The sequence below is a fragment of the Myotis yumanensis genome, unplaced genomic scaffold (assembly GCF_028538775.1).
Source record: "Myotis yumanensis isolate MYYU_CA2020_CCGP unplaced genomic scaffold, mMyoYum1.0.hap1 SCAF_23, whole genome shotgun sequence".
In the NCBI taxonomy this organism is placed as follows: Eukaryota; Metazoa; Chordata; class Mammalia; order Chiroptera; family Vespertilionidae; genus Myotis; species Myotis yumanensis.
Window position 1 is genome coordinate 927,712 of NW_027223774.1, and position 24,348 is coordinate 952,059.

A 24,348-nucleotide genomic window follows, 5' to 3' on the forward strand; every position below is an offset into this window, starting at 1 on the left:
TTGCTTGAAAAAACGTTCACCATATAAATTTATTAGGGAAATGGAATTAAAACAAAACAAGTTAACAGTATATCATTTCTCGGCCTAAAATTAAAAAGATTAAACTTCACATGTGCTAGCAGGGTTGTGGAAAAACTAGAATTTTCATTACTGTGGGTGGGTGGGAAGGCAAAGGGAATGGCAATTTTAGAACACAGTTCTGCATATACTAACAGGTAAAACATTCACCTACACTGCATCAGTTTGATAAGTAGTACATACATCTATAGAAAGAACTGAAGGCAATATTCCCAGCAGATTTATTTTTAATATCCCAAACCTGGAAATAACTAAAACCATAGACAGATCAATAATAGGTAAACTGGTTATTCACAGAACACAGTATGACTCAGCCATAAAAAATAATTAACTATTCACAGAAGCATTTGTGTCGAATCTCAAAATAACTGTGTAGCATGAAGGAAAGCAGTATTTCTATACCCTTCATAGTGCTTATGAAATTATGAAAAATATGAATAATCTTAAAAAATATTAACTACTCTTGTAAGGAAGGAAAATCAATGACTGCATTTAGGCCAGGGGAAGGCAGAAGGAGAGATTACAAACGGGCAGGAGGTAACTACAGGGTGTGGCACAAGTAGGTGTAGAGCTGTTGGCTGGAAATTACTACAATAATTTAGAAATAATAAAGTACAAGAATAAATTCTTCCCTGGCCAGTGAGCGTCAGGTGTTTGAGCACCATCCGTTGCCCTAAAAGGTCAATGGTTCCATTCCAGCTCAAGGCACGTGCCTGCCTGGATGCCCTGTGGGTGACATGCAGGAGGCAGCTGTTTGATATTTCTTTCTAATCTCACCATTTCTTTCTCTCTCTCTCTCTCTCTCTCGCTCCCTCTCTCTCTCCCTCTCCCTCTCCCTTACTCTCTTTGTGAAAAGTCGTTAAAAATATTGTTAAATATGTAAATTCTTATTTAGAAAAATAGAGAGTTAAATCTGTGTTTTGCATATTCACATCTATATGCCTGGTTTTGCCTGAACCTGTATACGGGTGAGAGATAAGTTTATGTCACATGTGACCGTTTTAGAGCTTGATCCCTATGGCCCAACTCACCAAATAGTACAAATATACATAATGTGCTTCCAAATAAAGGCCCAGATATCCCTGTCTTGTTAGAAAATTAAAATGACAACCCTATATGGGCTCAACCATCTCTCTCCTAATTCCCTGGGAGCACCAGCCTTGACTCAGTGGGAGCAAATACTGGCAAGCAGAGAAGACTAAGGCCATCAGAATCAACAGGAATGCTGACTGGGTAACAAAAGCCACACCCTGGGACTGACTACAGGATTACAATTCCTCTAGCTTTGAGGTCTTGCCTGTTGAGCAAACCTTGAGGTGAACACCTTAGGGAGGCCAGAAGAGGAAACAGACCGTTTTAGTTTATATTCTCTAAAAATGACTTTAGCCACAGGAAACAGTGATGGAGGAACTGAGGACGCCTGTCCACAAGGACCACACTGGTCACGGGTCCTTAGTCCTTTGTGGGTAACGTTCAGAAGAGGCGAGATTCACCTAATTCTCTGCACTCTTTCCCATTCACTATGAATACAGGGTTTCTGACCCAGTTGTGGTTCAACCTAACCCTCAGAGTCTCAATAAAAGCGATACCACCCTATGAAATGTCATTCATAACGGCACAGGGCACCTTGACAGTATGTAATACACACTGTGAACAGAGAATATAATTCACATTGTTCACAGAAGCACAACAAAACCCCCCACCCCCATCTTCAGGATGACCTCAGACCGCAATCACAGGATGCACCAGGCTGCAAATGAGAACCACCAAGTCATGCCGGCTTTCTTTCCAGGTCTTGGGCAGCACTGCACTACAAGTGAGTACTGGACACAGTGATTTTCTGACTCCACGCTTTGCCTTCGGGAGCACAGCAGGTTGGGGATTCCCACAATATCTGTTCCCCTGGACATGCGGACAGATCCCAAGTGTGCTTTCAAATCAATCCAGACAATGAATAGGACCAACAAAATGAAAGGTATTAGTACGTGAGTAAAAGCACCTGGACAAAAAGATCATAAACCAGAGACGTGTTAGAAAATTCCATGGGTTTGCAGGTTGGTGAATTGGAACCTGAAGCAATTCATCACAGCATGAGGTGAGAGCCACTATGTTTCTGAGAGAGGTAGCTCTTCTTAGCTGAGGATGGGTGTGCTGGATGAACCCTCAATCAACTCCATTTCCTAGTCAGAAAGGAATGAAGATCCTGCCATGAGCTTGGAGTAATCACAGTTTGCTCAGGCTGAGGTGAGAACACAGAATTCCTTTTCCCGGACCACGCAGGGGCTGTGACTGAGGCTCCCTGTTCAGGTGAGCCAGGTGGTGGAGGTGAAATCGCCTCAGCCAGGAATACTCCCACTGATTTCAATTGGGTGGTAGGCCCGAGCAGCTTAGCAAGTGCCATGCAGTTATTTAAAGCATCACTTGTACTTGAAATTTTATGAGGACTATAGGGGAGTGCATGTTGTGAAAAGGGATTTATGTTCCGTTAAATGTGTATCAAAGAGACCTTGTCAATGTTGTTATTGTCAATGAGAAAAAGAAAGTATTCCGTGCACATTTAAATCTTTTCTCTATTGTGAACAATCAGGTGCTTAAAAAGGTGAGGTTTTTGGCTAAAAGATTTCCCACATTCACTACACTCATGAGGCCTCTCTCCTGTGTGAACTCTCATGTGGTAAAAAAGGTGACTATGGCATCTAAAAGATTTCCCACAATCACTGCATTCATAAGGTTTTTCTCCAGTGTGAATTCTCTGGTGTTCAGTGAGGTTACCCCTTTGTCTAAAGGACTTCCCACATTCACTGCACTCATAAGGTTTTTCTCCACTGTGAACTCTCTGGTGTTTAGTGAGGGTACACCTGTGTCTGAAGGACAGCCCACATTTACTACACTCATAAGGTTTTTCTCCTGTGTGAACTCTCTTGTGGTTCAAAAGGATATTATGTAATCTAAAAGATTTCGAGCATTCACTGCATTCATAAGGTTTTTCTCCAGTGTGAATTCTCTCATGTTCAGTGAGGGCATACATTTGTCTAAAGGACTTCCCACATTCATTGCACTTATAAGGTTTTTCTCCAGTGTGAACTCTCTGGTGTACAGTGAGGTTGGACCCCTGACTGAAAGTCTTGCCACACTCACTACACTCATAGGGCTTTTCTCCAGTGTGAAGTCTGTGGTGTTGATTGAGGATACTCTTATATCTGAAGGTCTTCCAACAGTCACTACACTCATATGGCTTTTCTCCGCTGTGAACTTTCCGATGTCGAATGAGGCTAGAGATTCCTCTAAAAATTTTTCCAGATTTGTTACATGCATAATTAACTTCTCCCTTGCAGATGCTCTTTTGAACAACTTTCTGGTTGTGGCTGGCAGGATTTTCACATTGACCCCACTGTTTATGACCTGTTCCACTGAGAAGTTTCAGGGAAATCTCACTGCCACTGGGTGGCTCCTCAGCATCGAGAGGGGCCTGGGGCTGGAGAAGCTCTGAGATGGCTGGCAAGTCTTCCCCACCCTCCCTCCTGGATGAAGGCAGCCCTGATAAGTAGAAACTGCACCTGGTCACAAACGAGGCCCTGTCCACACCTTCTTTCCACGTCTTCTCTCCACTGGCTTCCCTCTGTTGCTGGCAAGGGTTTGCACTGAAACAGCAGTCTCTCACACGTGTGTCATTGAAGAAGGCTTTCTGCACAAGGTATGCTGCCTGTGACTCAGTCAGGTGCAGAATGTCTTTGAACACAGAGAAACACCGCTTACACACATGGGTCCTCTGTGTTGCTGGCTCTGTCGTAGACGCCCTGACTTGTGACTTTACTTGTACAGATAGACTGCGCTCAGGACAGGCCTCCGCATCATCCGATTTATGCCAACAACCTGAAAACAGAGAAATGAGGAGGAACTGGATGTTGACTATGGTGATGAGGGAAGTTCCATGATAACAATATGTTACATATCATACATGGGATCCATGCAATTGTCTGAAAATAACCGATGTGCTGGCAGGATTTGTTAAAGGCTCCTATGAATTTCCTGGACTCAGAATATCACAAAACAATGAAAACCTCACCAGAAATGTGACACAAACATGGCAATCACCACATGGAATCAAAGCATGATCATCAGCTCCTTCTTCTGCTAAAATTTTCAGCAAAGCTTGTGTGCTGGTGACATGGGCAAGCTGTGCAAAAGGTTGCTTATGTCTTATTCCAAGTAAAATTCAGTAGCAGGGGTTCGAGGACTACTTAAGCATATATGTGCACCTCATAACACATGTGCAGGTCCATGCAGGAGATACTGCACAGGGATCAGTGCCTAGGGACAGGTGATGCAAAAAAGTGACAAAGGTGAAGGTAGCCAAAAGCCATGAAGTTACAGATGAAATGATCAGTCATCAAAATGTCAGTAATGGTAAATAAAATATAGAAATAAGGTGTGGAAAAACACATCTGCACCTAAATATGGTTGGACACAAGCGGGTTCCTGGTGTGATCTGGAAAAAGCCCTCATGTGATACCTTCCCCCAGTTTCCACTCAGTAGGGTCAGACCTCATCAGAGACCATCTTGCCAGTTCACCCTGAGAAAGAATACAGGGTTCGGAAAACCAAGATGGCAGCATAGGTAGACACTGGAGATTGCTGCCTAGCACAACCACTTCAAAAATACAACTAAAAGACAGAACAGACATCATCCAGAACCACAGGAAGGTTGGCTGAGTGTAAATTCCACAACTAGAAGGAAAGAGAAAAGCATACCGAGACTCAGAGGAGGTACGGCGCGGAACTAAAGTACAGAGGTACAGATGAGCATGCAGAGAGGGCTGGCGGCTGAGGACATGGTAGTCTTTTTCAATCTCAAGTTCCCGATTGCTCTGAACTCCAGTTCGGGTGAGTCTCTGTGGAGCCAGACTCACATGGGAGACACTGGACTGTCTGGCATTGGTCCCAACTCGAAGGCGGCTTTATCTCGGAGGTGCTTGCAGCGATTTCCGGGACACTGAGATTGGGGCATCTGAGGGCAGGACTGAGAGCAGACATAACTGCTCACTCTGCCCTGTTGATCCCCAGGGACACTGCCCCACCCAAGCCTCGGAGGTTCATGTACGTAAAGGCAATAACCTGGCACAGGCTGTCACAAACAGCCTTACCTAGATGAATGGTGTAGAAGTGGAAGCCATGAGGACATAGTCACCTTCCCAGGTAGAGAAAGTTCAAAGTGGGTCCCATTAAGCTCATTGCAAGACTCCTGACTGCCAGACACTTCTTGCATTTTCTGAGGCAATGGGTGTAAGGGATGCTTGGGGAGTCCAGAGTTCAGGACTCCCCACACAGCTTGCCTCTGGAAGCCACAGCCCATTTGAAAGGACAGTGGGGGATATTAGTAGAGCCCATGGTCTGGCTGTCAGAGCTATGTTTGGAGAATAAAGGAAGAGTATTCATCACCTCAGGACATTGGGAGAAACGTGAAGGTCTTACCTGCAGATGAGACAAGTGCAAACACTTCCAGCATCACATTGCAGTAGAGAAGTCTCTGAGCCTCATCAAGGAGCCCCCACTCCTCCTCAGAGAAGGCAATGGCCACATCCTCAAAGTTCATAGTCTGTCCTAAGGGGGACAGTTCAAGCCATGATTAGCTTCTCTCTTAGGATTTCAAGTTCTTCATACTTCCCACCCTCCACATCCATTTGCTCCCTCTACCCTTCATCAGACAAGACACCAGGCCTTGGGCCCATCAAATTCACTCTCTCCTTATATTCCTACAAATAGTTTTCCTACCACAACAATAAAGGCAGTTGAGCTGAGAGAAGATACCTCTGTGTCTCACATGTAAGCCACACAGCCTCTTGTCGATACAGTGGGTGAACCAAATAGGGAAGAGAGAGATGTTGGCCATAAAATAAATGTGAATGATTTATCACTGCTTTTGTCAGGCAATACTCATGTTATTGCCCGGATTCTCCCTCAGAGACATGAAAAAAGATGGCCTCAGGCTTCATCCTTCTGACTCTGGTACCATGGTGTTGAGGCCATCACCTTGCACTACCTGCTCTAAATAATTCTTTGAACCACACTTCTCTCACACAGCTTTATTTCCAGGGGCACATCTTCAAAGGCAACACAAATTTGTCATGGCGAGAACAGTTTATTTCCTACTCACCTTCTCTTCCAAATGTCTAATTCACAGGCTCTGTAATGTGTTTTCTCTCTTTCTATCTCCCTTCCTGATTCCAGTACAAACATGCAAGCCCAGGTGACACCAATATATGTTATCTCATTCCCATTGATCAATGTGTCAGCCCTTGAAAACCATAGGAAGTTGTACCTCTATGTGACACGTCAGCTCTGAACCTGGCAGGTCTCACCACAACACCCCTATTTTCAGACAATTACACTAAAATTCCTCATATCATATCATATATCATATATCATACCATATTAGACAGCAAGCACCAAAAATGGACTCACTCCGTTTTCACCCTTATTGCAACATCCAGTGTCCTGTGGCCATGAGTTCACACTCCCACTCCTAGCGCACATCACTCCTTCTCCCACACCTCTCTCTCACCTGCACTCCCACACTGGCAGCCCGAACAGTCATCTCCTTGACATCCTACTCATTACTCAGCATGTGTGTTGTAGTGACTGCTTGGCAAATTCAAACAGGAATATGTTGTACACCAACTCTGAGAATCCACACTCATGGAGGCAGCCCTGAGCCCTGCTATAAAGGCCTCACTCCCTGACTGTTTTCCTTCAACCTCACCTATTGAGAACCACATGACGTCATAGATATCCAGAGCCCTCCTCCACCAGTGCTGCACATGATCTCCCATCCCAGTCACAGCCCTCACCACTCAAGTCTCATGGACGATGGCTCTCTACCCCTGTTGTATCAAAAATCACTGAGCTGGACAAGATGCCTTCATGAGCCTGTTAGGAGTCACCTCTATTGCGTGCAGGTTCAGATCAGTTTACCTCTGGCAATTTCTGAACACCCAAAGGAGGAATAATTCTCTTTTTATATCATTCTTATGCCATTGTGTCAGTTATTTTTGTAGACAGCTTGTAACCTTGAGTACATGTCATATGTAGGAAACACCTGTCATATCTATACAGGGACCTGTATCCTTGAATATCATATCTATACAGGCACCTGGCATCAATATCAGCGTATCAGTTAGATGGCTAGCTTGTAAGATCAGACAATTAAGTTTATCTTTTCTATTCAAACAAAAAAGCAAAGTTATTTTACAGCCTAAAAATAACAGAGTTGACCTCCAGAATAAGAGACTGTGTAAGAATAACAGAGTAGTTCAAACAGCAGTTTTCCAAAGGAGGCATTGCTATGCTTCACCCCATGCTCAGTGAATCTCACAGATGGCCACTCATGTCCCTAAGCAAGTGGTTCTCAACCTTCCTAATGCCGCGACTCTTTAATACAGTTCCTAATGTTGTGGCAACCCGCAACCATAAAATTATTTTCTTGCTCCTTCATACTTTTAATTTCGCTACTGTTATGAATCATAATGTAAATATCTGATATGCAGGATGTATTTTCATTTTATTTTAATTGGACGCCCTAGGTCAGTGGTGGGCAAACTGCGGCTCATGAGCCACATGCGGCTCTTTGAACCCTTGAGTGTGGCACCTCCACAAAATACCACGGGCGGGCGCACACATACAGTGCGATTGAAACTTCGTGGCCCATTCGCAGAAGTCAGTTTTTGGCCTGGGTGAGTCTATTTTGAAGAAGTACTGTTGATATTTGGCTCTGTTGACAAATGAGCTTGCCGATCATTGTCGATGGAAACAAGGTGAGATTGTGACTGGTGCATATTTATTTATTAAATACGCACCAGGAATATTCTGTGAGCCTTGGTGTAGCCTGGGGTGTTGCACGCAGTCTGGCCACACCAAGGCTCACAGAATATTTCTGGTGAGTGTTTAATAAGTAAATATGCACCAGACCAAAACTCACCTTCTTTCCATTGACCTAGGGCCTCGAATTAAAATAAAATGATGATCTACAACTCCCCTCTGGTGCAGGCGGTCTTCACTCCTTTTGAGTCATCTTCATGTTGAACAACTCCTCCGAGTTCTAGATGCTCTTTAACTGCTCTCTGAAATACCTCGTACCGTAACAGGCCAAAATAAGTGTGAGTTCATGTTTATCTGCAATGAACATGAACCTTCCCACTATGAATGTCTTCATGCCAGATGATGGTGCTTCCAAATCCCCAGATGCTAAATACAAACCTTCATCTCATCTCTGACTCTGACCCCACCCTGCCTCTCTTTCAAACTCAAAATTAGAAAATAAAGGTGGCCACACCTAAAATACCAATCCCAGATGCAACTGTGTCTTCCCTCTCCAGGGCTACCATCAGGGGCCAGTTACCATCCCACTCTCCCAGACGATCTCACCACCTCCCTCTCACCCATATTGCTCTCCATGCTGCAGCCACAGGGCTTCTGATGAGACCTGAGTCAGATCACCTGCCTCCTCTGCTACGAATCTCCCATTGACCCCTTCACCTGCAGAACAGACAACCGTGTTGTCACAAGGCTCCTCTAGACCTGACTCTGCTCCCATTTCTACCTATTCCCATTAAAGAGAAAAGCATTCCTGCAGGTTACTGAACCAGCTGTCTTCACTCTGAGCCTCTGCCACATCTGAAACCTGTGCCTGGAAGGACCTCGCACATATCATTCCACTGTTTGCCAGAAAAACATGGACCACTTCATCGAACCGTAGTCATGGACTTAATTCGGGTATTCGTGTCTGTTTTTCTGTCCCCAGGTCTCAGGGCAGGAAGAGAGGCTGGACAGTCCCAGGACCCCATTGTCTCAGAGGCCACAAGAGTGTGAGGCCCTGACATCAGCCCCACAGCCCAGGCCCCTCAGCGGCTCCTCACCTGCAGGAACCTGTAGGGACTAAATGTCTGTTGATGGCCGGGCACCCAACGCCAGGATCCAGAGGCTCAGGCTGCTCAGGGCCCTGGCCCATGTCTTTTGATGGGTGATACCTGAATTCCCCCAGGAATCAGTCCTTAGTGCACACTGTTGCCAAGTTCCTTATCTTTCAAAAGGCTCCCCCTTCTGGTCCCTAATTTCTATCCTCGCCATATTAAGGTGTAATTCTTATCAGCAGTTTGTGGAAATGTTTAGAACCCGACCTCAGACAACGTCCCTCTGCTGTTCACAACCACCCATGGCCCCAGCGTCCTGAGGATGAAAGTAAAACTCCTCACACAAAACTTTCCTCATCTTCTTTGTTGCCTTTAAACACAAAACAGACCTGGGTTTCCAGAGTCCTCACAGCTCAGCCACACCCCACGGCCTGACTGAGTGGCATAGCAGACTGTCACCCTCTTTCACCCCGTCACATGCTGTGTCACCTACAAGCTACTCACTGTTCTGGGTTCTGGGACGCGAGCTGCAGGGCCTGAGGGACGGCAGCACCTTAGGATGAAGGGTCAATGGGGGTAACGCTAAGTTGACCTCAGTGAGCAGAGAGGAGTCCGGGAAGCATGGAGACCTCAATCCCGCCTGCTGCACGTCATCAAGCCCGAGACGCCCCCTGCACAGCGGGGACGCTGCCTCTGACGGCTTAAGCTAGTCCTGATGCTGTCCGCTGGGTCCTCTAAGTCGATAGAATGAAAAGGTCAAAATGACCACCTGGAGGACTAATCTGGGAGTCACGCCAAACCAATGAGCGCCAGGCCTCTCCTGGGATTTCATTGGCTAAACGCAGCCATCATTAGGCGCATTGCCCTTTGGGTAAGGAACTTTCCAGGCCGCGCAGGTGGCATTAGGATCCCAGCCACTGCCTGGCCATTGAGAATATCGGTGTTGGGGCACACGAATGGCTGAGGGAAATGACAACCTTAGGTTTTGGTGGCTGGTCGCAGGGTTATGGGGAGTGTTATCTGCAACTGAGCCCTTATTTGGAGATATTATTTCAGATTCCATGAAGCTCAGAATGCTCCCTGAGGTGATAATTATGTCAATTATTCCTGAAGACCACAAATATAAATGGATGTATAGATAGTTACTTTTTTTAAATTTTATTTTTAGAGAGAAAATGAGAGGGAGAGAGAAAAACACAGGTGGGGTGCCTCCTGAACTCCCTTACCCACAATCTGTGCATCCATCCAGGAACCTGTCTTGTGGCTTCACCAGGAATAGCAACCTTTGTGTACGTGGGAGGACACTCAAACAACGGAACCACTCCAGCCCTCAGAGTTTTTATTGTATTATTTTTTAACATATTTTATTGATTTTTTTACAGAGAGGAAGGGAAAGGGATTGATAGTTAGAAACATTGATCACCTGTCTCCTATACAGGTGGGGATGCACCAGCAACCAAGGTACATGCCCTTGACCGGAATCAAACCTGGGACCTTTCAGTCCACAGGCCGACACTCTATCCACTGAGCCAATCCAGTAAGGGCCAGTGTTTTTATTTTTAACACGGAAATAGCACATTAATAAGATGAAAATACGGATATGAAAGAATATACATAATCCTATCCTATTCATTTAAAAGCAATATTTGAAAGGACACAGAGACCAACAAGTGGACATTTCCTACGTTGTCTGCATGTCTGCAGGCAGCACACATTGTGCAGCTATGGAGCTAACAGTTACTGAATGTTCACTACAAGTGCCAGGCCCTGGATTCAAGGCTTTACCTGCATAATTACTATTTCACTCAATCCTCTCCACAACTTGAGATGGTTTTAGAATCTATTTTATCGAGTTGAAATCCAGACTCACAGACTCGAGGTAAATAGCCTGATTGTGGAGTAAATGAAGGCAGGGCTGGAAGTCAAACCCATGTGTCTCTTATAACACCGCTCTGGCTTCCTATGTTAGGCTCTGCTGCCTCCTAGAGGGCAGAATAGGAGATGCATTCCCATTAGGACAGGTTAGATGTTATGGGTAACAAACAGCCCCAAAGTTTTAGTGGCATTTATTAAAGAAGGTATCTTTCTTGTTCGTACCCCATGTACATCCTTGTTATCCTGAGACCAGAAAAAAAGAGAGCCCACCCATGTAGGTACTGCTGGGTGTTATCAGAGATGGACATAGGGAGTGGTCAGTCTCTGTTTCCAGACTCTTCTGTTAGAGGTGAGAGGCATAACTCCCAGCACATTTCAATGGTAAAGAGCACATCACAGGCTGAAGTCAAATTCAGGTGGTCAGGAGGAGAACCTGACATACTTACTCGATGGTCCTGATTAACATGACCACGTGGTTCCCGCCTCTTGTCCGGGACGGTGCAGGGCCAATAAGAGGGGTGGGAACGGGTAGGAAATGAAAGTGGGAGCCCATCTGGACGGGTCCCTGTCTCCTCATCCAGGTGGACTTTGTCCCCAGGTTGCCCTAAACCACTGGTTCTCAACTTTCTGGCCCTTTAAATAGAGTTCCTCATGTTGTGACCCAACCATAAAACTATTTTTGTTGCTACTTCATAACTGTCTTATTGCAACTGTTATGAATCATAATGTAAATATCTGATATGCAGGATGGTCTTAGGCGACCCCTGTGAAAGGCTTGTTTGACCGCCAAAGGGGTCGCGACCCACACGTTGAGAACGGCTGCCCTAAACCATCACTGGCAAGTTCCAAAGCAGTGAACCCCAGAAAAGCAGTTCGGGCAGATGGCATTGGCAGTGAACTCAGAACCCACTTCTGAGTGTGACCTGGGTAAACCCCTGGCTGCCTCGGGTCCCACACTCGGGTGGAGGTGAAGACTCACAAGTTAAGGGTGTTGACTGGGAAGGGCACAGGCTGGAAGCCTCCAGCATCCATGTGCTTTTACATGAACATCAGGCCCTCCCTGCCTCCAAGGCTCTGTGTCATTTGTGTTGCCCAGGTGAGGGCCCCAGCAGGTGGGGCTGATGGTGAAAATGCTGCTGATAACATCAATGGTAACCCTGTGGCTTCCATTCGTTCTGTGTAGGAATCTGTGCAAAATATAGTCCCTCCACAGTTCTCCCCAAACACAGTGAAGAGATCTCTGGGCCTAATTCTCCTTCCTGGTCCCAGTGTCCTGTGCGGCCACGCACTCCCAGTTGACCAGGTCCCAGCGGTCTAGGAGTGATGCTCTGGTAAACCTGGGCACCTTTCTCCCTGAGGGGTCAGCCTCGATTCACATGGGCAAGCGACACCCCTCTCCAGGGACGGCCACTTCCTCACTCCTAGTGGAGGGTTAGGAGCCTGGAAGTCTTTCCCCTCAGGTCCCCCCACATGCACTCACCCACTCATTCCTTCCCAAGGCACCTGGATCCCCAGCTCCTACAGGAAGCCTAGTGTCCTTCACAAACATTCCCCATGCACACTCTCTAACTCCAGTCTGCCAGGAGAATCTTCCCTATTTCCTCTCCTACCCACAGCCTGGGGTTCCTTGAACTGATCTTTCATTTCATCGATTCCTGAGGCCTGAGAGGGGACCCCCAGGGGGACAGCAGAGGCTGGGAGAGCAGGGGCAGAAGGGGCCCCTTCCTGACCCCTCCAGAGACGCCAAGGCAGCTGCCTGTGTCTGGGGTGCACAGACTCCCAGGGAAACATACCGACACCACAAGCACAGAAACACGCAGGTACAGGACACCCCCTGCCACAGTTGGGAACTCAGGTGCAGGGCTTATGGCCAGGCTCACACAGACACACACTGTAGACACAGGGAACACCTTGAGGGGAACACACACACACACACACACACACACACACACACACACTGGAAACAAACACATTAGACACAAACATAGCAACAGTGTCATACAGACAGTATCGCAGGACACACACACACACACACACACACACGCACGCACACTCCAGTGCAGACATACACGGACATAGAACACAGACACAAAGAGAACACAATACACACATCAGGAACATCCAAAGGGACAGCCAATTCACACATACAACCAACAGGCAACATGCAAAACACTCTCCCAAATGCTGAGTCATACTAACCCATGGTCTTGAAGGAAATGTGAAGATTTCATGTGCTGCCCTGGCCAGGCGCTAAATCTCTTGCAGCTTCATTTCATTCCCCCACTTAAATCAAAGGTCATGCTTGGCTCCTGGTGAGGGCGCAGACCAGGTTGTGGATTTGATCTGCTGCCCGGCATTTATGGAAGGCAACCGGTCCATGTTTCCTCTCACATGGATGTCCCTCTTTTTTTCTCTGTGCCCCTCCCTCCCTCTTTCACTCAAAGCAATAAACATATTCTCAGATGAGGATTACAATTTTAAAAAAGAATTAAGGGGCCCAAGTTGGTTCGGCTCAGTGGATAGATCATCAGCCTGTGGTCGGAAGGGTCCCAGGATCGATTCTGTACAAGGGCACAACCCAGGTTGTCGGCGCGATTCCCAGTAGGGGATTTGCAAGAGGCAGCTGATAGATGTTTCTCTCTCATCGTGTATGATTCTATCTATCTCTCTATCCCTCTCCCTTCCTCTCTCAAATCAATAAAAATACTTTTTTAAAAAAAGAATTAAGGGGTTGAGTCCTAGCCGGTTTGGATAAGTTGATAGAGCGTAGGCCTGGGGACTGAAGGGTCCTGGGTTTGATTCTAAGCAAGGCCACATGCCTGGGTTGTGGGTTTGATCCCCAGAAGGGGGCGAGCATTAGGAAGGCAATCAATGATTCTCTCTCATCATTGATGTTTCTATCTCGCTATCCCACTTCCTTCCTATCTAAAATCAATAAAAAATATTTTAAAAAAATATTTATAGTTTCACATTGCAAAGAATTCAGTTGAGTCATTGAGGATTGAGTGAAATAAATAAATATATTTACTTATATATCTTAGATGCTGCACTAACCTATAGTTAAAATAATAATTTCATTTTAAAAATTGGCAAAAGACTCTGACCTGACATTTCAACAAGGAGACAAAGACAGTGTAAATAATTGCTTGAGAAAAGGTTCACCATAAAAAATTTAATAGGGAAAAATTTTTTAAAAATTTATTAGGAAAATGGAATTAAAACAAAGCAAGTTAATACTATACTCATTTCTCCTCCTATTAGTAAAAGGATTAAACATCACATGTGCTGGCAGGGTTGTGGAAAAATTAGAAATTTCATTTCTGTAAGTGTTTGGAAAGCCAAATGAAATGATCATTTTAGAACACACTTCTGCATATACTAACAGGTAAAACATTCGCCTACACTGCATCACTTTGATAAGTAAAACCTACCTCTATATAGAGAACTGAAGGCAATATTCCCAGCGGATTTATTTTTAATATCCCAAACCTGGAAATAACTAAAACCACAGACAGATCGATAATAGGTAAACTGGTGTTTCACAGAACACAGTATGACTCAGCCATAAAAAATTATTAACTATTCACATAAGCATTCCTGTTGAATCTCAAAATAACTGTGTAGCAAGAAGGAAAGCAGTATTTCATACCCCTCATAGTGCTTCTGGAATTATGAAAAATATTAACTAATCTTAAAAAAATATTAACTGATCTTGTAAAAGAAGGAAAATCAATGACTGCATTCAGAGCTGGGGAAGGTAGAAGGAGAGATTACAAAAGGGCAGGAGGTAACTACAGGGTGTGGCACAGGTAGGTGTAGAGCTGTTGGCATGAAAATTACTACAATAATATAAAAATAATAAAAAACAAGAATAAACTCTTCTCTGCCAGTGAACCTCAGGTGTTTGAGCACCATCCATCACCCAAAAAGGTCAATGGTTCCATTCCAGCTCAAGGCACGTGCCTGCCTGGATGCCCTGTAGGTCACGTGCAGGAGGCAGCTGTTTCATGTTTCTTTCTAATAATATCATTTCTCTCTCTCGCTCTCTCTCTCTCTCTCTCTCTCTCTCCCTTCCTCTCTTTGTGAAAAGTCGTTAAAAATATTTTTAAATATGTAAAATACTTATTTAGAAAAATAGAGAGTCAACTCTGTGTTTTGCATATTCACATCTGTATGCCTGCTTCTGCCTGAACCTGTATATGGTGAGAGATAAGTTTAAGTCACATGTGACCGTTTTAGAGCTTGATCCCTATGCCCAAGCTCACCAAATAGTACAAATATACCTAAATAAAACCTTAAAATGTGCTTCCAAATAAAGGCCCTGATATCTCTGTCCTGTTAGAAAATTAAAATGACAACCCTATATGGGCTCTACCATCTCTCTCCTAATTTCCAGGGAGCACCAGCCTTGCCTCAGTGGCAACGAACACTGGCAAGCAGAGAAGACTATGGCCATCAGAATCAACAGGAATGCTGACTGGGTCACAGATGCCACATCCTGGGACTGACTACAGGATTACAATTCCTCTAGCTTTGAGGTCTTCCCTGTTGAGCAAACCTTGAGGTTAACACCATAGACAGGCAAGAAGACGAAACAGACCCTGTAGATTATATTCTCTAAAATTGACTTTAGCCACAGGAAACAGTGATGGAGGAACTGAGGACGCCTGTCCACAATGACCACACAGGTCACACGTCCTTGGTCATTTGTGGGTAACGTTCACAAGAGGCGCGATTCACTTAATTCACTGCACTCTTTCCCACTCACTATGAATACAGGGTTTCTGACCCAGTTGTAGTTCAACCTAACCCTCAGAGTCTCAATACAAGCGATACCAGCCTTTGAAATGTCATTCATAACGGCACAGGGCACCTTGACAGTATGTAATACACATTATGAACAAAGAATCTAATTCACATTGTTCACAGAAGCACAACAAAGCCCTCTCACCCCCATCTTCAGGATGACCTCAGACCGCAATCATAGGATGCACCAGGCTGCAAATGAGAACCACCAAGTCATGCCGGCTTTCTTTCCAGGTCTTGGGCAGCACTGCACTACAAGTGAATACTGGACACAGTGATTTTCTGACTCCACGCTTTGCCTTCGGAAGCACAGCGGGTTGGGGATTCCCACAATATCTGTTCCCCTGTACATGCTTACAGATCCCAAGTGTTCTGTCAAATCAATCCAGGCAATGAATAGAACCAACAAAATGAAAAGAACTAGTACATGAGCAAAAGCACCTGGACAAAAAGATCATAATCCCGAGACATGTTAGAAAGTTCAATCGGTTTGCTGGTTGGTGAACTGGAACCTGAAACAATTCATCACAGCTAAGGTGATAACCTAAGAGAGGTAGCTTTTCTTAGCTGAGTATGGGTGCACTGGATGAACCCTCAATCAACTCCATTTGCTAGTCAGAAAGGCATGAAGATCCTGCCATAAGTTTGGAGTAATCACAGTTTGCTCAGGCAGAGGTGAGAACACAGAATTCCTTTTCCCTGACCACGCAGGGACTGTGACTGAGGCACCCTGTTCAGGTGAGCCAGGTGGTGGAGGTGAAATCGCCTCAGCCAGGAATACTCCCACTGATTTCAATCTGGTGGTAGGCCCGAGCAGCTCAGCAAGTGCCATGCAGTTATTTAAAGCATTGCTTGTACTTGAAATTTTATGAGGAATTTAGGGGAGTGCATGTTGTGATAAAAGGGTTTTATGTTCCATTAAATGTGTATCAAAGAGACACATTCAGAGTGGTTATTGTCATTGATAAAAAGAATGTTTTCAGAGCACATTTAAAGCTTTTCTCCATTATGAACAATCAGGTGTCTAAGGAGGTCAGATTTTCGGCTAAAACATTTCCCACATTCACTACACTCATGAGGCCTTTCTCCTGTGTGAACTCTCTTGTGCTTAAAAAGGTTACTATAGCATCTAAAAGATTTCCCACATTCACTGCATTCATAAGGTTTTTCTCCAGTGTGAACTCTCTGGTGTTCAGTGAGGGCATTCCTTCGTCTGAAGGACTGCCCACATTCACTGCACTCATAAGGTTTTTCTTCAGTGTGAACTCTCTGGTGCTGAGTAAGTGTACACCTGTGTCTGAAGGACAGCCCACATTCACTACACTCATGAGGCCTTTCTCCTGTGTGAACACTCTTGTGATGAAAAAGGTGACTATAGCATCTAAAAGATTTCCCACATTCACTGCACGCATAAGGTTTTTCTCTAGTGTGAACTCTCTGGTGTTCGGTGAGGTTACGCCTTTGTCTAAAGGACTTCCCACATTCACTGCACTGATAAGGTTTTTCTCCAGTGTGAATTCTCTGGTGCTGAGTAAGTGTACACCTGTGTCTGAAGGACAGCCCACATTCACTACACTCATGAGGCCTTTCTCCTGTGTGAACACTCTTGTGATGAAAAAGGTGACTATAGCATCTATAAGATTTCCCACATTCACTGCACTCATAAGGTTTTTCTCTAGTGTGAACTCTCTGGTGTTCAGTGAGGGTACCCCTTCGTCTAAAGGACTGTCTACATTCACTGCACTCATAAGGTTTTTCTCCAGTGTGAACACTCTGGTGTTCAGTGAGCTTATACCTATGACTGAAAGTCTTGTCACAATGAGTACACTCATATGGCTTTTCTCCAGTGTGAACTCTCTGGTGCCGAGTAAGAACAGAGATATACCGGAATGACTTCCCACATTCAGTACACACATAGGGCTTTTCTCCAGTGTGAAGTCTGTGGTGTTGATTGAGGTTAGACTTATATCGGAAGGCCTTCCCACAATCACTACACTCATATGGCTTTTCTCCACTGTGAACTTTCCTATGTTGAATGAGGCTAGAGATTCCTCTAAAACTTTCTCCAGATTTCTTCCATGCATAATTCACATCTCCCTTGCAGACGCTCTGTTGAACAACTTTCTGGTTGTTGCTGGCAGGATTTTCACATTGACCCCACTGTTTATAACATTTTCCACTGAGAATTTTCTGGGAACTCTCACTGCCACTGTTTGGCTCCTCAGTGTCCAGAGGGGCCTTCTGTTGGAGAAGGTCTGAGATGGCTGGCAAGTCTTCCCCAATGTCCCTACTGGATGAAGGCAGCCCTGATAAATAGAAGCTGCACCTGGTCACAAACGAGGCCCTGTCCACAGCTTCTTTCCAGGGCTTCTCTCCACTGGCTTCCCTCTGTTGCTGGCGAGGGTTTGCACTGAAACAGAAGTCTCTCACACGTGTGTCATTGAAGAAGGCTTTCTGCTCAAGGTATGCTGCCTGTGACTCAGTCAGGTGCAGAATGTCTTTGAACACAGAGAAACACTGCTTACACACATGGATCCTCTGGGTTGCTGGCTCTGTCTTAGATGCCCTGACCTGTGACTCTCCTTGTACAGATACACTTTGCTCAGAACAGGTCTCCTCATCATCTGTTTTATGACAACAACCTGAAAACAGAGAAATGAGGAGGAATTGGATGTTGACTATGGTGATGAGGGAAGTTCCATTACAAAAATATGTTGCACATCATACATGCGTTCCATGGAATTGTCTGAAAATAACCGATGTTCTGGCAGGATTGGTAAAAGGCTCCTGTGAAGTTCTGGAACTCTGAATATCACAAAACAACGAAAGCCTCACCAGAAATATGACACAAAGATGGCAAGCACCACATAGATTCGAAGCATGATCATCAGCTCCTTCTTCTACTATCAGTGCTCAGCAGGGCTTGTGCGCTGGTGACATGGGCAAGCTGTGCAGAAGGTTGCTTATGTCTTACTCTAAGTTAAATTCAAGAGCAGAGGTTCGAGGACTACTTAAGCATGTATGTGCACCTCATAACACATGTGCAGGTCCATGTAGGGTTATATTGCACAGGAAGCAGTGCCCAGGGACATGTGATGCAAAAAAGTGACAAAGGTGAAGGTAGCCAAAAGCCATGAAGTTACAGATGAAATGATCAGTCATCAAAATGTCAATAATGGTAAAGAAAATTTAGAAATAAGGTGTGGACAAACGCATCTGCACCTAAATATGGTTGGACACAAGCAGGTTCCTGGTGTGATCTGAAAGAAGCCCTCATGTGACACCTTCCCCCAGTTTCCACTCAGTAGGATCAGGCCTCATCAGAGACCATCTTGCCAGTTCACCCTGAGAGAGAACATAGGGTTCTCCCTGCACCTTCTACTCTATTAATACATGCAACCTAAATATTCAGAGAATGAATGAAATACAAGGGAGGTGAGCAGCCAGCACTAACCCAGAGCAATTCGGAATGCAATAGTATTCAGGAAAGGAAATATTACAAACAACAATTGAGGTAGGATGTTACAAGTACAGCTATGGTTCATGTAAGTAAAGACCATAACCTGGCACAGTCGTCACAAAGAGCCTTACCTGGATGAATGGTGTAGAAGTGGAAGCCATGAGGACATAGTCAACTTCCCAGGAATAAAAAGTTCAAAGTGGGTCGCATTAAGCTCATTGCAGGACTCCTGACTGCCAGACACTTCTTGCATTTTCTGAGGCAGCGGGTGTAAGGGATGCTCGGCGAGTCCAGAGCTCAAGACTCCCTGCACAGCACACCCCTGGCAGCCACAGCCCATTTGAAAGGACAGTGGGGGATATTAGTAGAGCCCATCGTCTGGCTGTGAGAGCTACGTTTGGAGAATAAAGGAAGAGTGGACATCACCTCAGGACACAGGGACAAACATGAAGGTCTTACCAGCAGATGAGACAAGTGCAAACACTTCCAGCATCACATTGCAGTACAGAAGTCTCTGAGACTCATCAAGGATCCCCCACTCCTCCTCAGAGAAGACAATAGCCACGTCCTCAAAGTTCATATTCTGTCAAAATGGGGACAGTTCAATCCACGATTAGCCTTTCTCCTAGGATTTCAATTTCTTCATACTTCCAAACCTCCACATCCATTTGCTCCCTCCATACTTCAACAGACAAGACAGCAGGCGTTCGGCCCATAAAATCACTCTCTCTTTACATTCCTACTGTTACTGTGTCGTCCCACAACAATAAAGACAATTGAGCAGACAGAAGATACCTGAGCTCTGGGCCTCACATGTAGGCCACACAGCCTCTTGTCAATACAGAGGGTGTCACCCACATAGGGAAGAGAGAGATGTTGGCCATAAAGAAAAGGTGATGATTTATCACTTATTTTGTCAGACAATACTCTTGTTATCGACTGTAATCTCCCTCAGAGACATGAAAAAACATGGCCTCATGCTTCACCCTTCTGACTCTGATACCATGGTGTTAGGCCATCACCTTGCACTACCTGCTCAACATAATTCTTTGAACCACACTTCTCTCACACAGCTTCATTTCCAGTGGCTCATTTTCAAAGGCAACACAAATTTGCCGTGGCAGGAACACTTTATTTCCTACTCACCTTCTCCTCCAAATGTCTAATTCACAGCCTCTGTAATGTGTTTCTCTCTCTATCTCCCTTCCCGATTCTATTGCAAAGGTGCAAGCCCAGCTGACACCAATATATGCTATCTCGTTCCCATAGATCAATGTGTCAGCCCTCGACAACCATAGGAAGGTGTGCATCTATGTCTCCCCTCAGCTTTGCACCTGGCAGGTCTCACCATAACACCCCTATTTTCTGACAATTACACTAAAATTCCTCATATCATGTCATATCATACCATCCAGTAAGCACCAAAAATAGGCTTACAGAATATTCCTGGTGAGTGTTTAATAAGTAAATATGCACCAGCCCCAATCTCACCTTGTTTCCATTGACCTAGGGCAGTGATGGCGAACCTATGACACCTGTGTCAGGGGTGATACGTAAACTCATTTTTTTGGTTGATTTTTCTTTGTTAGATGGCGTTTAAATATATAAAATAAATATCAAAAATATAAGTCTTTGTTTTACTATGGTTGCAAATATCAAAAAATTTCTATATGTGACACGGCACCAGAGTTAAATTAGGGTTTTTCAAAATGCTGACACACCCAGCTCAAAAGGTTCACCATCACTGACCTAGGGCCTCCAATTAAAATAAAATGATGATCTTCAACCGCTCTCCGGTCCAAGTGGTCTTCACTCCTTTTGAGTAGTCTTCATCTTGAACAACTCCAAGTTCCAGATACTCTTTAACTGCTCTCTGAAATATCTCATACCCTAACAGGCCAAAATAAGTGTTTGTTCCGTTTTATCTGCAATGAACATGAACCTTTCCACTATGACTGTCTTTATGCCAGATAATGGTGCTTCCAATTAACATATTTGTGTAAATACAAACTTTCATCTCATCTCTGACTCTTACATCTCTCTTTCCTTCTCTCAACTTCAAAATTTGAAAATCCAGGTAGCCACACCTAAAATACCAATCCCTGATCCAACTGTGTCTTTTATCTCCAGGGCCACCATCAGGGGCCAGGTATCATCACATTCTGCCAGATGATCACACCACCTCCCTCTCACCCATATTGCTCTCCATGCTGCAGCCACAGAACATCTAATAAGACCTGAGTCAGATCACCTGCCTCTGCTGCTCCAAATCTCCCTTTGCCGCCATCACCTGCAGAACAGACAACCATGTCATCACAAAGCTCCTCAAGAACTGACTCCTCTCCCATTCTCACCGGTTCCAATTAAAGAGAAAAGCATTCCTGCAGGTTCCTGAACCCGCTGTCTTCACTCCGAGCCTCTGACACATCGGGAACCTGTGCCTGGAAGGACCTCCCACATCTCATTCCACTGTTTGTCAGAAAAACATGGACCACTTCACACAACCCTAGTCATGGAGTTAGGATTCTGGGCTGAGTGTCTGCAGGTCACAGGGCAGGAAGAGAGGCTGGACAGACCCAGGACCCCACTAACTCAGAGGCCACAAGAGTGTGAGGCCCTGAAATCAGCTCCACAAACCAGTTCCCCTAAGTGGCTCTGCATTTGCCACTTAGAACCAGAGGGAACTAAAGGTCTGTTGAGGGCCTGGCACCCACTGCCAGGATCCATGCGCTCATGCTGCTCAGGGCCCTGGCCCAGCCCCCGGGCGGGGTGATGCCCGCATCCCTCAGGGCTCAGTCCTCAGTGCCCAGTCTTGCCAAGTTCCTTATCTTTCTTAATCCGGTCCGTCACTACTATCCTCTCCCTCTAATGTGTTCTCATCAGCAGTTTGGGGAAATGTGTAGAACCCTACCTCAGACAGCATCCCTCTGCTGTTCACAACCACCCATGGCCCCAGCGTCCTGAGGATGAAAGTAAAACTCCTCACACAAAACTTTGCCTCATCTTCTTTGTTGCCTTTAAACACAAAACAGACCTGGGTTTCCTGATTCCTCACAGCTCAGCCACAGCCCCATGGCCTGACTGAGCGGCATTGCAGCCCGTCACCCTCTTTCACCCCATCACGCGCTGTGTTACCTACAAGCTACTCACTGTTCTGGGTGCTGGGACGCCAGCTGCAGGGCCTGACAGCGTGGTAGGATGGAGGGTAAATGGGGTGAGGCTGAGTTGACCTCAGTGAGCAGAGAGGCGTCCGGGAAGCATGGAGACCTCAATCCCGCCTGCTGCAGGTCAACAAGCCTCAGACACTCTCTGCACAGCGGGGACGCTGCCTCTGACGGCTTATCCTAGTCCTGAAGCTGCCCGCTGGGCCCTCTAAGTCGATAGAACGAGGAGGTGAAAATGACCACCTGGAGGACTAATCTGGGAGTCATGCCCAAACCAATGAGAGCCAGGCTCATGCGCCTCTCCTGGGCTTTCATTGGCTAAACGCAGCCATCATTAGGCGCATTGCCCTTTGGGTAAGGAGCTTTCCAGGCCGCGCAGGTGGCATTAGGATCCCAGTCACTGGCCATTGAGAATATTGGTGTTGGGGCGCCCGAATGGCGGTGGGAAATGACAACCTTAGGTTTAGGTGGCTGGTGGCAGGGTTATGGGGAGTGTTGTCTGCAACTGAGCCCTTATTTGGAGATATTATTTCAGATTCCATGAAGGTCAGAATGCTCTCTGTCGTAAATATTATGTCAATTATTCCTGAAGACCACAAATCTAAATGGATATGTAGATAGTTACTTTTTAAAAAAATTTTATTTTGAGAGAGAAAATGAGAGGGAGAAAAACACAGGTGGGGTGCCTCCTCCCCTCCATTACCCACAGTCTGGGCATCCAGCCAGGATCTTGAATTGTGGCTTCACCTGGAATTGCAACCTTTGTTTCCCTGGGAGGAAACTCAAACAATGGAATCACTCCAGCCCTCAGAGTTTTTATTTTTTTATTATCATTTTATAAAATATGTTTTATTGATTTTTTACAGAGAGGAAGGGAGATGGATAGAGAGTTAGAAACATTGATGAGAGAGTAACATCTATCAGCTGCTACCTGCAAACCCCCTATTGGTTATGTGCCTGCAACCAAGGTGCATGCCCTTGATTGGAATCGAACTCGCGACCTTTCAGTCTGCAGGCCAATGCTCTATCCACTGAGCCAAACTGGATAGGGCCAGAGTTTTTACTTTTAACACAAAAATAGCACATTATTAAGAAAAAAATAAGGCTGTGAGAATATATACATCATTCTATCCTATTCGCTTAAAAGCAATATTTGAAAGGACACAGAGGCCAACAAGTGGACATTTCCTACGTTGTCTGCATGTCTGCAGTCAGCACACATTGTGCAGCTATGGAGCTAACAGTTACTGAATGTTCACTATATGTGCCAGGCCCTGGATTCAGTGCTTTACCTGCATTATTATTGTTTCACTCAATCCTCTCCACGACTTGAGATCATTTCAGGATCTATTTTATCATGACAAAATCCAGACTCAGAGACTCAAGGTAAATTGCCTGATTGTAGAGTTAATAAAGGCAGGGCTGGAAGTCAAACCCATGTGTCTCTAATAACACATCTATGGCTTCTAATGTTAGGCTCTGCTTCCTTCTAGAGGGTAGAATAGGCGATGCATTCCCATTAGGACCAGCTAGATCTTATTATGGGTAATAAACAGCTCCAAAGTTTTAGTGGTTTTGATTAAAGAAGGTGTCTTTCTTGTTCATACCCCATGTTCACCCTTGTTCCCCTGAGTCCAGGATATAGGAGAGACCACCCATGTAGGTACTGCTGGGTGTTATCAGAATGGACATAGGGGATGGCCAGTCTCTGTGTTTCCAGACTCTTCTGTTAGAGGTCACAGGCTTCACTCCCAGCACGTTTCATTGGTCAGACACATCACAGGCTGAAGTCAAACTCAGGTGGTCAGGAGGAGAACCTGACATACTTACTCGATGGGCCCCATTAACATGACCACAGGGTGCCCGCCTCTTGTGGGGACTGTGCAAGGCCAAGAAGAGGAGTGGGGATGGGAAGGAAATGACAGTGGAAGTCCATCCGGACCGGTGCCTGTCTCCTCATCCAGTAGACTTTGTCCCCAGGTTGCTCTAAACCACTGACTTTCAACCTTCTGGCCCTTTAAATAGAGTTCCTCATGTTGTGACCCAACCATAAAACTAT

At 45.4% G+C, this 24,348-nt stretch overlaps 2 protein-coding genes across 2 annotated transcripts; both read right to left on the reverse strand.

The window, feature by feature from the left end:
- Positions 1–2,635: 2,635 nt before the first annotated feature.
- Positions 2,636–5,671, reverse strand: LOC139000210 (zinc finger protein interacting with ribonucleoprotein K-like). Its single transcript, XM_070402473.1, has 2 exons — positions 5,551–5,671; positions 2,636–3,807 (listed from the first exon to the last, which is right to left on the reverse strand). Exons 1-2 carry the CDS (start codon positions 5,669–5,671, stop codon positions 2,636–2,638), a joined length of 1,293 nt encoding a protein of 430 aa, XP_070258574.1.
- Positions 5,672–16,655: 10,984 nt separating this feature from the next.
- Positions 16,656–19,705, reverse strand: LOC139000212 (zinc finger protein 551-like). The gene is made up of 2 exons (XM_070402474.1): positions 19,585–19,705; positions 16,656–18,307 (listed from the first exon to the last, which is right to left on the reverse strand). Exons 1-2 carry the CDS (start codon positions 19,703–19,705, stop codon positions 16,656–16,658), a joined length of 1,773 nt encoding a protein of 590 aa, XP_070258575.1.
- Between the last annotated feature and the right edge of the window lie 4,643 nt (positions 19,706–24,348).